Genomic DNA, 13,158 nt, shown 5'->3' with positions numbered 1-13,158 from the left:
TAATGCCTACCTCCCACTGATGGGCATTCTTGAGACACAGTTCTTAGTAACTGAGCAGTGGGGGGGGGATTTTATTGTCAAAAGAATTTTGTCAAGAGCAGGATAAACTAAATGGCTTCAAAATTCTTGAGACACAGTTCTTAGTAACTGAAATTGCTTCAAATATTGTCCTTCATTTACCGAAGACTTCTTTGCGATTATGGCTGGGGGAGTGAAAGTGATTTTTATTTCCAGACCTCATTAATAATGGATGGTACATTAAGAGCAAAAAAGTCTGTCATGGGGTGGAGGGAGGCCCTCCTAAAACACAGTATTTTTCACTCTGAAAAATATATGCCCCATGTTCTAATTAAATAGCTGGTAATTACTTGTCTAACAATAGCACGTATGATCAACACTAGTGGCAAAATGATAAGTTGGTGTGTGCAGTACTTTAATCACAGAAATTAACATTTGGCTAGAGGGAAAGTAGCAATTTGCTTGAATATGTTTATCAGTGAAGGTCACGACAAAATTATTCAGTCGTCGTTTATCTGCCTTGATGTATGGCAAATGGAGGTGTTAATGAATTCTTTGTTAACTGAAGCACAAATACTTAAAGCCAAATCTATAATTCCTCTGTAAGTATAGGCTTTCTACTCGTGGAAAAGTGAACTCTGACAATTCCCCATGCTACCTCATACACACACAAAGCTAGAGATCAAAAGAAAAGCTCTTACATGGGTGGCATGCATATCTTGTGAAGGTTCACGTGATAAACTGAAACAACCTTGAATAACTTCACTTCTTTTCTTGCTATAAAAATATAGGAGAGTTCAAAAAAGCATTTACTAAAAAAAAAAGGATGCCATGCGGTGTAGTGCACCCTCAGGATTTAGAACAATAGCTGACTCGGATCCTAGTGTGGACCAATAGGTTTGCTCGGATCCTAAGGTTGACCTATGATGGACTATTACACTATAAATAGCCAATCACGGAAGTGGGGTGTGTGTTGGATGTTGGGTGCTGCATAGATAAAAGCAGGGTTCGAACCCGGCTAGTTTGTCTCTAGTAGAGTTGAATTTCACTAATAAATATGAGCTGATCACTTGCCAATGCGTCTGAACCCAGTATGTTACATATTCCATCATGTTCCATTCTACTACACTAGTCTTGAGCCAAATGTAGCAAGAGATTGTACACTAACCAACCTTCTAGCTCCTATTGGGTGGTTTTAAACACGAGTCAATGTGAAACTGACCAACTCTCCAATTCAAGCCCAACTACGACAGCCTAAGTGTAAGAAATACAACCTTGCTTCCCAGCTCGGTTTTCAAGGCAAGAGACAAACTGAGATGGTTTGCCATTGCCTGCCTCTGCATAGCAACCCTGGACTTCCTTGGTGGTCTCCCATTCAAGTGCTAATCAGGGCCAACAATGTTTAGCTTCCAAGATCTGATGAGATCAGGCTAGCCTGGACCATCCAAGTCAGGGCTCAACAATATGAATCATCTATTAATTGGCAAGGTACACTACAAGCTTGGAAAGAACACTGAGATCCAGAGATAGTGTAAACAAAAAAAAAAGGTTATTAAAGGAAATAATGCAGCCATGCATGGCAATTATTATATCTCTGTACAGTTTAACCCACTAAGTACAGGAGGCAATTTTTTAAAATGTACCTTTACATTTATATCCCGCCTTCCCCGAAGGCTCAGGGCGGCTCACAAGGGGCGGCGGCTCACAAGGGCCAAGAGGTAGAGTGGATGAAAAAGATGGATGTAGGTACCAGAACCGGCTACAAATATCTGGACAGCAAATACGCCAAAAGAAGAAATGAGGAGCTATTCTTCATATGCCAATGGGAGTTTAAGCAGGTACAAACCCACAAATTAGTTGGAACAAGCCAAAAGCAAATATGAGGACAGATTATGGCCCCAATGAGCAAAGGGAAGGAGTTAGGGGTCCTAAGTAAAATTCAAATAAGGTTTAAAAAATTAGATTTTTTGATTTCCAGGCAAGGAAGAGGTGTGTCAGATTAATGAAATAAGGGTCTGGGGTACAATGCAACTACGGTAGGTTATCATGACAAGTCTGAACCAGGAAAACCTCACTGTGGAGAATGCTAATATAGCAGTTTCTTTATGTGGCTAAAAATGTACTGATTAATCATTGGTAATCTTTCATTGATGATCTGATAGGCAGACACTGAATTGGGCAAGGCTTCTTATTCTACCGCAGATATTCCTTCCGCTGGTTCTTGACTCTTTGACGTGAAAATGGCCATACATTGTCTAATGGTCTGACATGGAAGGGGATAGAGAATAGATCAAAATGTAAGTGTATCATTATTAAACAAATCTTTCATTGCAAGTGGACTAAATCCTGAATACAATGGAATCTTTTGACAGCGAAACTGACGAGCCACCCTTGAGTAATTATCTTCACAAGATCATTCCAGTTAATTCTAGTACTTGGCACTGGAGGAACAGAAATTCAACTCATGTCCAGCACAAAAGGAAACAATAATGTATCTAGTCAAGCAGGATACAAGGCAAACATATTGATACAGGCATAAATATTGAATATTAACAGAAGGCTTGCCATTTGATAGGTGAAGTCATGCTCATCTACCATACTTGCATCACTATATGCTAGACAACCCAGTTGCAGGACTGGTGTCAAACAGCAATCATTTTCATATGAAGCAGAAGAATTTAGTTGGGACAGTTGGTGAAGTTAAATCTATTCCCTGTAAATGATGACTGCACTGTCTTGCTTGAGAGGCACTTTAACACCCCATCAGCTCTATTAATGGTCACGCTTGAACACGATGTGCTGTTAGAAACTAGCATCTGTGACAGCCGTAATGTTAGCCGTACACTGTCTAACAAGCCAATTGATTTCATCTGAGGGTTTTTAACATTGCAAAACAATGTTTTATTAATTGCATTAATTTAATTTATAATCCAAAAAGTTTAAAAAATCCTAAATAGTGCATGCTTAACTTTGGCAGAATTGTGTTTCATATTAATATGCAACAGCAATAACCTTCCAAATTCTGTGGTTAAATGGCCACATCAGAGATGGATTCTTCAACACTATTACAACAGTTCTGCCTTGAATGGCTACCAGGAAAAAATGTTAGCATTTATATTAGCACTTCCTATTTTAAAAGCATTGCTAACACCTTTATTGTCATGTGATAGCCAAATAACATAGCCTGTCAGTATTATTATTCCTACATGGCAAATGGGAGGAATTAAGGGTGGGGGCTTGGGCTAAGAGCACCTGGTTTGTGGCATTCTAACACGGGACTTCCTGGATAGATCTTGTACTTTGATGGAGGTGACACACATCCAGAACATTGAAATCTCTGACACCAGAATAATTTGAAGAACTGGCATGGCTATATCTATGGCCCAACATATATACCAGTAACATAATTATAAACATACAAGGAAACAACATCTGGTTATATATATATATATAAAAACCTTTTATACATGTATTTGGATGTGTGTCAGTACAATATAGAAAATAGTGATCACTGAGGAAGGCCCAAAGGGGCCGAAACGCGTTTGGTCCTTAAATTTGAAATTGTTTACCCATCAAGTGTATTTGAAGTTTTTATAAGTCTGATATTTAGACTCTTTCTTTTAATCATAATATGTTTTAACATGTGTACACCTTAATAAACATTTGTACTTTTATAACATACAGTGTTAGTTTAGCCCTTTTGGTTCGGGCCCCCCCCCCGGGGGGACCCCCTTTTGTCATTCTTTGGAGGTCTCCCATCTAAATACTTACCAGGGTCCGCCTTGCTTAGCTTCTGGGATCTGGTGAAATCTGGTCTGCCTGGGATATCCAGGTCTATCCAGGAAACCTGCTTTTAAAGTGCAGTCCATCAGATAGCTTCCTGTCGGTGAGCCCTGGTAAACAAGTAGCTTAGAATTCTGTGGCCCACCAGATTGAGGCTTACACTGAGTCAGGTGGATCAAGTGAGTCCAGGACATAAATGCCTCTTAGTAGGCAAGTTTTGTTCTTTGAAAGAAGAGGCCGTGACAACCCTCCTGGAGAAAGTGCATCTGGACCCAAATGACACAGTTTCATTATTGGGCAAGGTGCATGGTGTGGGGGTGGGGAACATGTACAGGCAAGTCTTGAAGAACACAGGTTACTTTACAATAAATGGCTTTTGCTATTACACTCCATGCTTGGCCACCCTCTGGTCTACTGTTGGACCAATTCAGCCTGCTCTCACGGATCAAGGCTGACAGGATCCTGGATGTTGTGAAGCCTACCACTTGCCTCTTGGGCCTGTGCCATCATGGCTGGTAAAAGCTAATGGTGATGGAACACAGGCTCCCTTGGTGGACATTTTAAATCTGTGCCTGAGTTCAGGGGTCTTCCCAGGGAGATTAAAAGAGGCAGTGACTAAACTGCTCTTAAAGAAACCATCTTTATATCCCAATGATCTATCCAACTATCACCCGGTGTTGAACTTACCGTTCCTGGGTAACATAGTTGAGAGAGCAGTAGCAGAGCAGCTCCAGGTTTTCCTGGATAACACCTTAGCCTTAGACCCTTTCCAATCCAGTTTCCACCCCGGCCATGGGACGGAGACGGCACTGATCACTCTCACAGATGATCTTCACAGAAAGCTGGAGGTGGGTCAGCGCTGCTGCTACTTGATTTGTCAGCAGCGTTTGACACGGTCGATCACGATTTGTTGACCCACCACCTCATATTACTTGATTTGTCAGCAGCATTTGACAGTGTCGATCATGATTTGTTGACCCACCACCTCGCCGATGTGGGCATTCGAGGGACAGCCTTGCAATGGTCTGTCTCCTTCCTCCAATGTCAGGGACAGAGGATAGTGCCAGGGGAGAGGGTCTCACCATGATACCCAGTTATGTGATGTCCCCCAAGGGGCAATCCTCTCCCCAATGTTATTTAACATCTTTATGCGCCCCCCTTACCCAGCCCCTTTGAGTCATGCACTCTAAGGTGGAGTACTCGTAACAGTCCTAACTGATGTTAAGCATGTGCCACAACATTTATTCCCTCCCTGGTAAGACTCATCTTTACCCAGTATCACCCTCTTCTAGTGATACTGAGGTGGCCTCAGTGCACCTCGATGCTGACGCATCTTTAAAATGCACCAGTGTATCTTAGCATTACACCAGGGAAAGGCTTATTCATTATCCTTAGGTAGTCTGAGGTAAGATTTAGTACACCACCTAAGTTTTTTAACTAGTTTGATATTACTGTGCTGGTGTTTAAGGTTTTGCTGATTTCTATTGTTATGTATTTGTGTAAGATGCAGGTACCAAATTTGACAATGTGAGATTATAAATAAATGTGAAGGACTGTTGATTTATGAGAAACATATTATTAGTACTATTAGTATATTAACACAAACTGAAAAATCTAAGAGCATCTTTTCTTAAGTTCAGTGTCAACAATGATTCCTTGGCTTGGATCCAAAAAAGCTTTCCCACTCAATTTCACCTAATTGTACTCCTTACTCCAACCCCTGTTGTACATGCCTTTAATCTGGGCAGGACCCAAGACCCCCTAAGTATTGTGTTTTGGTGGCCAGAGAAAACCCTCTCCTTTTCACCACTGTTTTTTCCCACTTCAATGAAGAGACAAGGCTGGTGTCATGCAGCTGTACACTGTCTCAGACTGCCCATTTCCAAACGTATTTGAAGGGCACATGTTTCAGCACTGACAGCACCTTTCTTATGAATATAAGGATTTTGAACATAAATACTGTAAGGGCTATATGACATTTTCAAAGTAATTCCACATCTCCACACTGTGCATAAACTGAAACTCACTAAAGGGAGCACTCTTTACAATTTAGAGTTATCTATATAATTGTCATATTTACTGATATAGTTCCTACGATGCATACAATCAAATTAAAAAGATGGAATACTACAGGCAAAATGCAAAACAGAACACATGGAGAAAACTGAGAAATAAAGCTCCAAATCTAGAAAACTAAAGAGTAATCAATTTTTCACGGTCACTTTAACAGAAAGATTTTATGAGATCTGGATAGCAAGGAATAAAAAGGAAACTCATTGTGTTAGGAACAAACTAAATCAATATTCAAGATTTGTACAAAATGTATTTTGGGCTATACAGGACAAACTCTTCAGCTGTGAATTCTACCCATTTCATTTGCCTAATAAAAGGGATAATGTAGCCTAATATGGAGTCAGCCAGAACACTTTATTATTGGTATCCCTTTTAAATGTTAATGGACTTTTCTAGTACTATCATCCCATATTCGGTATTTCTAGATCTCTAAGCCAACTGCACCAAAGTCAATGATCCAGAAAGTCATATACACATACAGGAGCAACTTATGCATCTTGTCAAAGAGTTCATCACTGCTTTCATTACTCACATTGCAGAAGAGGTGAGCTGCATTTTAAGCTATAATGATAAAAATTCTGGATGCCATACAGTCATATAAAACTTACAAAGTATGAACAAAGTTTGTTTTTAACAAATCCTTCATCTTGCATTTCTATTCCCAACAGAGATTTTTCAAGTCACTTGTGTTACATAAATTGTGCATTATGGAAATATTACACATTCAAATTCTCCTTCCCAAAATCAGTGTGCTTTTTTGTGGTCATCGTATGGCGTTCAGAAAACTACTTTAGCCATTTTTCACTTCAAATGGCAGCCCCCACACCATATTAAAATGCTTTTGAAATCGTCTTCAGCATGGATAAACTGGAGTACTGCCTTTACAGAAACATGTCTGAAGTACCTTGCACATGCAAAATTAGTTGTAACTTTTTGATCCAGAACCCTGGTTTTAACATCCTTAAAATAAGCACATGTAGGCATTTTGCACCAGTGCAGAATGTAAATTAATGGCATATGCTTTTTATGGTAAGAGACCAGCACTATGTTAGGAACACAGAATAGTCAAAACAGTGATCCACTAGATTTGTAGTAAAGAGAAGAAGGGTTGGTTTTTATATCCCACTTTTCTCTACCCTAAGGAGTTCTCAAAGCAGCTTATAATCACATTCCTCTCCCTACAGCAGGCACCTTGTGCGGTAGGTGGGGCTAAGAGAGTTCTGAGAGAACTGTGATTGGCCCAAGGTCACCCAGCAGGCTTCATATGGAGTGAGGAATCAAACTCAGTTCTCCAGATTAGAGTCCACTTCTCTTAACCACTATACCGTGCTGGCTCTCATTTTAATAGTCATTGTAAGAATAACCACCTTTGGCTCTTGTCTGGAAATGCTGCAACTTGTGATCCTGATGCATGTTAAAAAATTACACAAATGTAGATCTAAAAGACTACTTGGAAAAATATGGAGATGTAAAAGATACCTTATTTAGTTTTGATAATTATTAAAAATAGAACCATTATTGAGAGTATTGAAAATGAAGATAGAGGGAGTAGACATAAGAGTTGCCTAATGAAATATAAGAAGTTTGAAAAACAACATTGAACTGGGACTAAGAACGCAGGAGGTCGAAGCTGGTTGTTTATAGGGGAGGGAAATGGGAGGAGGATATAACGGGGGGGGGGATGATGAAAGTATTTTTATTGTTGAATAATAGAGGGTATTATCTTGATGACTTATGGTTAACTGTTGATGGTTATATCCTAAATAAAAACTATGATACAAAAAAAAATTACACAAATGTTTCATGGTGGTGTACATACTGATCCTTTATATAGTCCTTGCATCTCAAGGCACCATGATGCACTTGTGAATCACTCATAAGAGACTACATACTCATCTTTGCTAGTCTTGCCTATAAACCTCCCCCCCCCCATGTTATGTGAATAAAGTGAGGACCACTGTATTTAAAAAGTAGGTGTATTGAGCGCGCACACCCTGAAAATAAGGAAATAGGCAAGAAATTCTGACATTTTAACAGCAGCTTTCAAAGGCTTAGGAATCTGGTTCTGTGAGTAAGAAATTTTTCAAGTCTCCAAGCAGTGAACAACTGTTTTAGGAAATTTCTTCCCTGTTAAGGACGTCTGCATTTAGTCACATTTGATGCAGAACTACCAAGAAATGAAAACAAATATTTAATATTTTATTATAGTAGAAAAACACATTTACAATGGAAGAATCCAATACAGTAGAATAAAGATCATAAATCCAAGCCATACACTCAATTCAAAATAGTTACCCCTCTCTGCATGAAGCATTTTAAATGATACAAATAAGCCATTTTATTTTATACCACAAACTCTTAATTCTCTGCATAAAGGGAGGCATCAATTAAAGTACAGTCAACTATAATGTCACATATATGGAATGAAGTGGTAAACAGATTTCAGTTTGGATAACAGCAGGTAGTTTGACCATAAGCGGAATGGCAAACAAATATATTCTTAAACTGACACTGACCAAACCACTCAAAATCTACTTGCTTAATACTATATAATTTGAAGAAGTGTTCGAAGGATCTGTTATCTTGGAATGTACACCCTTTAGACCTGGAAGAGAATTTAGCCACAACCAGTAGCTATGGGAACAAAGATCTAATTAAAATATCATTTTTAAAGCATTAGCAATAATAGGCTTAAGCAAGCTTTCTTTAAGCCTGCTACGCTAAAGAATATTCAAAGCAACAAAAGGTACACCACCTGAAGGCTGCCTCCCTGCCACAGAGAATCTAGACTCTAGGGAGCAGATACCAAACTCTTGAGTCTGTCATGGAGTATGCAGCAAAAATGGAGGAGTTCTTCCTGTAGCTGGAAGAAATCACCATATGTGAAAAGCTAACTGTAGGTATAAGACAAGATTTGAATGACATCCCAAGAACTCTGGAACCAAAAAATACTTTTAGAAGGACTTTGCTCTTTGATATAGCCACAACTGAAATGAACTGCTCATATTGAAATAATATAAAAAGGATCACACAGCCAAACTGTCACAAACATTTTTAAATGATCTATAAATGAAAATAAACAAAACAGTAATTCCCTCTTGGGGGCAGAGTAACTGTAGTCCTCATGGTTTCTTTTTATGAAAAGCAATATGCACTTCTATCAAAATCATTAATTCTTCTCAATGAAATAAAAGTGATCCTTACTAGAAACACAACCAGTATGCATAGGCAGCATAATTTTTATCCTATTAACATTTCTTAAGTTAGAAAATCTTGTTCAGTTGGACTGTGTTTTCCTGGATTTTGGCTTCTACAGAGAAAGCAAGAGTCTACCTTTGTGCAACTTAACCAGTCTCTTTAGTTTTTTTTTTTTAATCTATTCAATCCTAAATTTCTTTAGAATAGAATACATATATACTAACTATACTGAGCTGCCCAGTATGGATAATATCCACATTATATCAAAAGGTTGTACAGTGATCAACAAGCTGAAAAGCTTTTATGTTTTATATTTTTACAACTGAATGTGACACAGCCTCAGTACTGAAAATGAGCAGCATAGGCTTGGTTGCTATGGTAATCACCATGGTATCAATACTCCCAACACCATCTTACGGCTTACCCCAGGAGATCCCAACTCTGAAGACAGCTTATTCTCTTTCAATGTCATGGGGAAGTATTAGAGATGACTTATATGATTAAGCAACTAATAAAAATGCATTATGGTGACAAATACTCCCTTTTCTATAACTGTTAACAGTGCTACAGATAATTAACTCTTCCTCCAGTCAACAGCCTGTAGTCAGAGACATAAGTGCAGATATCCATGTTAACAAGTTAATATTTGTTTAAATATTTTTCCCCCACTGGTGCATGTCAAAGATGTAACAAGACTGAATATTATGATACACTGGATGAAAATTTGTCATGGAATCATGTACCCAACATACACATACATCCATACAGAGTATTCAGTCAGTGATATTATGAGCAAATTGAGCCCACAGGTTTGTCAAGTACTTGGGAGGGATATAAGGATATTTCCTCTTCAAGTAAACCATACTTTGTTTTTAAAGTAAAATACAGAAACCAATGGGTTTAAAAAAAATCTGTAACATTTTTTTCACTGTATCAAAGCAGGAGGCAGATGCAAATTTAATATCTTTAAAAACTTGTATTAACTGTCATTCTGAGGAGACACTCATACTCCTCTTCAGCAGATAAGTAGAACTTATGTTTACTTCAAGGGGCAAAATGGAATTGCTTTGTAAAATCTACAATAACTAAAGTAAAAATAGGTTTTGTAACATCTTCAGTGCATGTTCTCCAATAAAGAGTTTCTAAAGTTCAGTTATATATACAGATTTCATTCTACAGTTTCTGAGATCATCCCTGCTTTCAAACATAGGTATACATATAATAAAGGTGACTTTTGTTTACTTTGGTCATATTGTTTAACCTCAGAACAGGCACCAGAAAAGGATTATCTGTTGCCCAGTGGCAGCCCGCAAACAGTAACACATCATTAAGAAATGACATCCATGTATATTCCTAAATCTGTTTTTTTCCCCAACAAGCTAAGAATGAGACTTCAAAGCCCAAAGCTCCCACCCACTCCTTCTCATCACTGCCAAGCTATTTAAAGCATGCAAATAAAATTGACAAAAATGTCTTTTCTCTGAAGGTTGCAGGTAAATGGCTGAATTCAATAAATTCAATAAATATTTTGAAATTCTACAGAGAAACTCTTTAGCTATCAGTTTAGTCTTTTTTCTTTTCCAATATCGTTTTCTGTTCCGGCTCTCCACCTGCAAGTTCTGTGGCTCCTTCATCTGCAAGTTCCATGGCTTCTTCACTCATCCCCTCCTGTTCTTCTTCTGTGCCTTCATCAGTGCCTTCAGTGCCTTCGTCAGTCAGCTCCCGGCCTGCTGTTTCCTCCGTCAGTGGCTCTGCTTCCCCTGAACCTCCATCAGTGTCAGCAGTACAAATTCCGTAACACATGATGCTGATGACACCCAGTGGTAGGCCGAAGAGAAAGCAGCCCAGAAGTGGGGAACTCTTGAAAACAGACTGTTGGAAAACGACCAGCCATCAGTGATACTTGCACGACATGTAAAGTGCCCCACAGAAGGAGCCTCTCCCTATAGCACAGGCATGTGATCATTTCTTTAACAGACCAACAATGCTAAATTCCATTTAAAGTGCTAACACATTTCTTAAAAACGAGGAATTAAACTGTTTCAATAGAAAGTTTAAAATTTTCCACGTGAGGGAATGATCTTAACGTTCTACAGCCACCTAAATTACCTCACAAGGTTGTGAGGATACAGGGGGAGGAGGGGAGAATGATGTAAGAGGTTTTGGGTCCCTCTTGGGGAGAAAGACAGGATATAAAGTAAATAAATAATAACACTTGCATATGCTGCAAATAGGGACCTGGAAAAGTTATGCAGGAGAGGGGGTGGAAGCAAAAAAGTAAAAGTCTTTAGCCCTGGTTTTTTGCCACTGTTGTTGCACTTCCCACAACTCTCTCTTCAGAAAAAAAGTAAAAGAATCCTTGCTCCTTGCCTTCCCTCCCCCAAAGTCTGGCTCCCAAACAACCATTAGGACTGAAGGAAGGGGAAGAAGCAAAAATATCCCTGTAACAGTAGGCAAAGGTCCTGTGTTACTGGAGAGAGTTCCCAAAAACATTAGGTGATTCTTACTTAGGACGGGGTCTGCTATTTTCTTCCTAGCCCTGCCTTTGTCCCTATTTAGGTACATTTAGACACAGGAATGTAAAATAGTACAGTGGCTAAAGTAAATAAATAATAACACTTGCATATGCTGCAAATAGGGACCTGGAAAAGTTATGCAGGAGAGGGGGTGGAAGCAAAAAAGTAAAAGTCTTTAGCCCTGGTTTTTTGCCACTGTTGTTGCACTTCCCACAACTCTCTCTTCAGAAAAAAAGTAAAAGAATCCTTGCTCCTTGCCTTCCCTCCCCCAAAGTCTGGCTCCCAAACAACCATTAGGACTGAAGGAAGGGGAAGAAGCAAAAATATCCCTGTAACAGTAGGCAAAGGTCCTGTGTTACTGGAGAGAGTTCCCAAAAACATTAGGTGATTCTTACTTAGGACGGGGTCTGCTATTTTCTTCCTAGCCCTGCCTTTGTCCCTATTTAGGTACATTTAGACACGGGAATGTAAAATAGTACAGTGGCATGGTAGGCTGATAAAATTCCCAGGTCCTTCCAAAATGTTATGATTTCTATTTGGTTTGCAGTTCTGTGGCATATTTTCAGGGATGTCATGCAATATATGAACTGGATCTGATACTGTTCCTTGATACTTCAGTTAGGATGGAAGCAGTGACAGACTTCATGTTCCTGGGATCCAAGATCACTGCAGACGGTGATTGCAGCCATGAAATTAAAAGATGCCTGCTCCTTGGGAGGAAAGCAATGGAAAACCTAGACAGCATAATAAAAAGTAGAGGCATCATCCTGCCAACAAAAGTCCGTATGGTCAAAGCAATGGTATCCCCAATAGTAATGTATGGCTGCGAGAGCTGGACTATAAGGAAGGCTGAGTGCCGAAGAATAGATTCTTTTGAATTATGGTGCTGGAGAAGACTCTCTAGAGTCCCTTGGACTGCAAGGAGATCAAATCAGTCAATCCTAAAAGAAAATCAACCCAAATGAGGAGCACTCACTGGAGAAGACCCTGATGCTGAGAAAGACTGAAGGAAAAAGAAGAGGGGGACGGCAAAGAATGAGATGGTTAGACCAGGGGTGTCAAACATGTGGCTCGAGGGCCGGATCAGGCCCCTGGAGGGCTTCTATCAGGCCCGCAGTGGAACTGGCTGTCTTCTGCTTCTTCCAGTTCTGCTGCTGCTGCATCATTGTAGGTCTGCAGCTTACAGATACACATCTGAACAGCATACTCAAGATTGCAACAGCACAGACATTTTGATGTAATAATTCAGAGCAAGAGGTGTCAATTATCAGACACTGTTAAATAAACAAAATATTGCAAGAGTGCTAATGTTTTAAGCATGTTTTTATTTTAAGTTAGGCCCCTGGAGGGCTTCTATCAGGCCCGCAGTGGAACTGGCTGTCTTCTGCTTCTTCCAGTTCTGCTGCTGCTGCATCATTGTAGGTCTGCAGCTTACAGATACACATCTGAACAGCATACTCAAGATTGCAACAGCACAGACATTTTGATGTAATAATTCAGAGCAAGAGGTGTCAATTATCAGACACTGTTAAATCAGCAAAATATTGCAAGAGTGCTAATGTTTTAAGCA

At 39.4% G+C, this 13,158-nt stretch overlaps 1 protein-coding gene across 1 annotated transcript in view; it reads right to left on the bottom strand.

Moving 5' to 3' along the window:
• Positions 1 to 8,255: 8,255 nt before the first annotated feature.
• Positions 8,256 to 13,158, bottom strand: part of TMX3 (thioredoxin-related transmembrane protein 3) — a 39,805-nt gene continuing 34,902 nt past the window's right edge. Inside the window, 1 exon segment of the mRNA XM_015408433.1 lies at positions 8,256 to 10,944. Within this exon segment, the coding sequence (XP_015263919.1) occupies positions 10,636 to 10,944 (309 nt within the window). The 3' untranslated portion in view covers positions 8,256 to 10,635.

The sequence above is a fragment of the Gekko japonicus genome, unplaced genomic scaffold (genome assembly GCF_001447785.1).
Source record: "Gekko japonicus isolate JY-2015 unplaced genomic scaffold, Gekko_japonicus_V1.1 scaffold837, whole genome shotgun sequence".
NCBI lineage: Eukaryota > Metazoa > Chordata > Lepidosauria > Squamata > Gekkonidae > Gekko > Gekko japonicus.
Note: the sequence above shows the minus strand (reverse complement) of the source record. Positions and strands in the feature narration are given on the sequence as shown.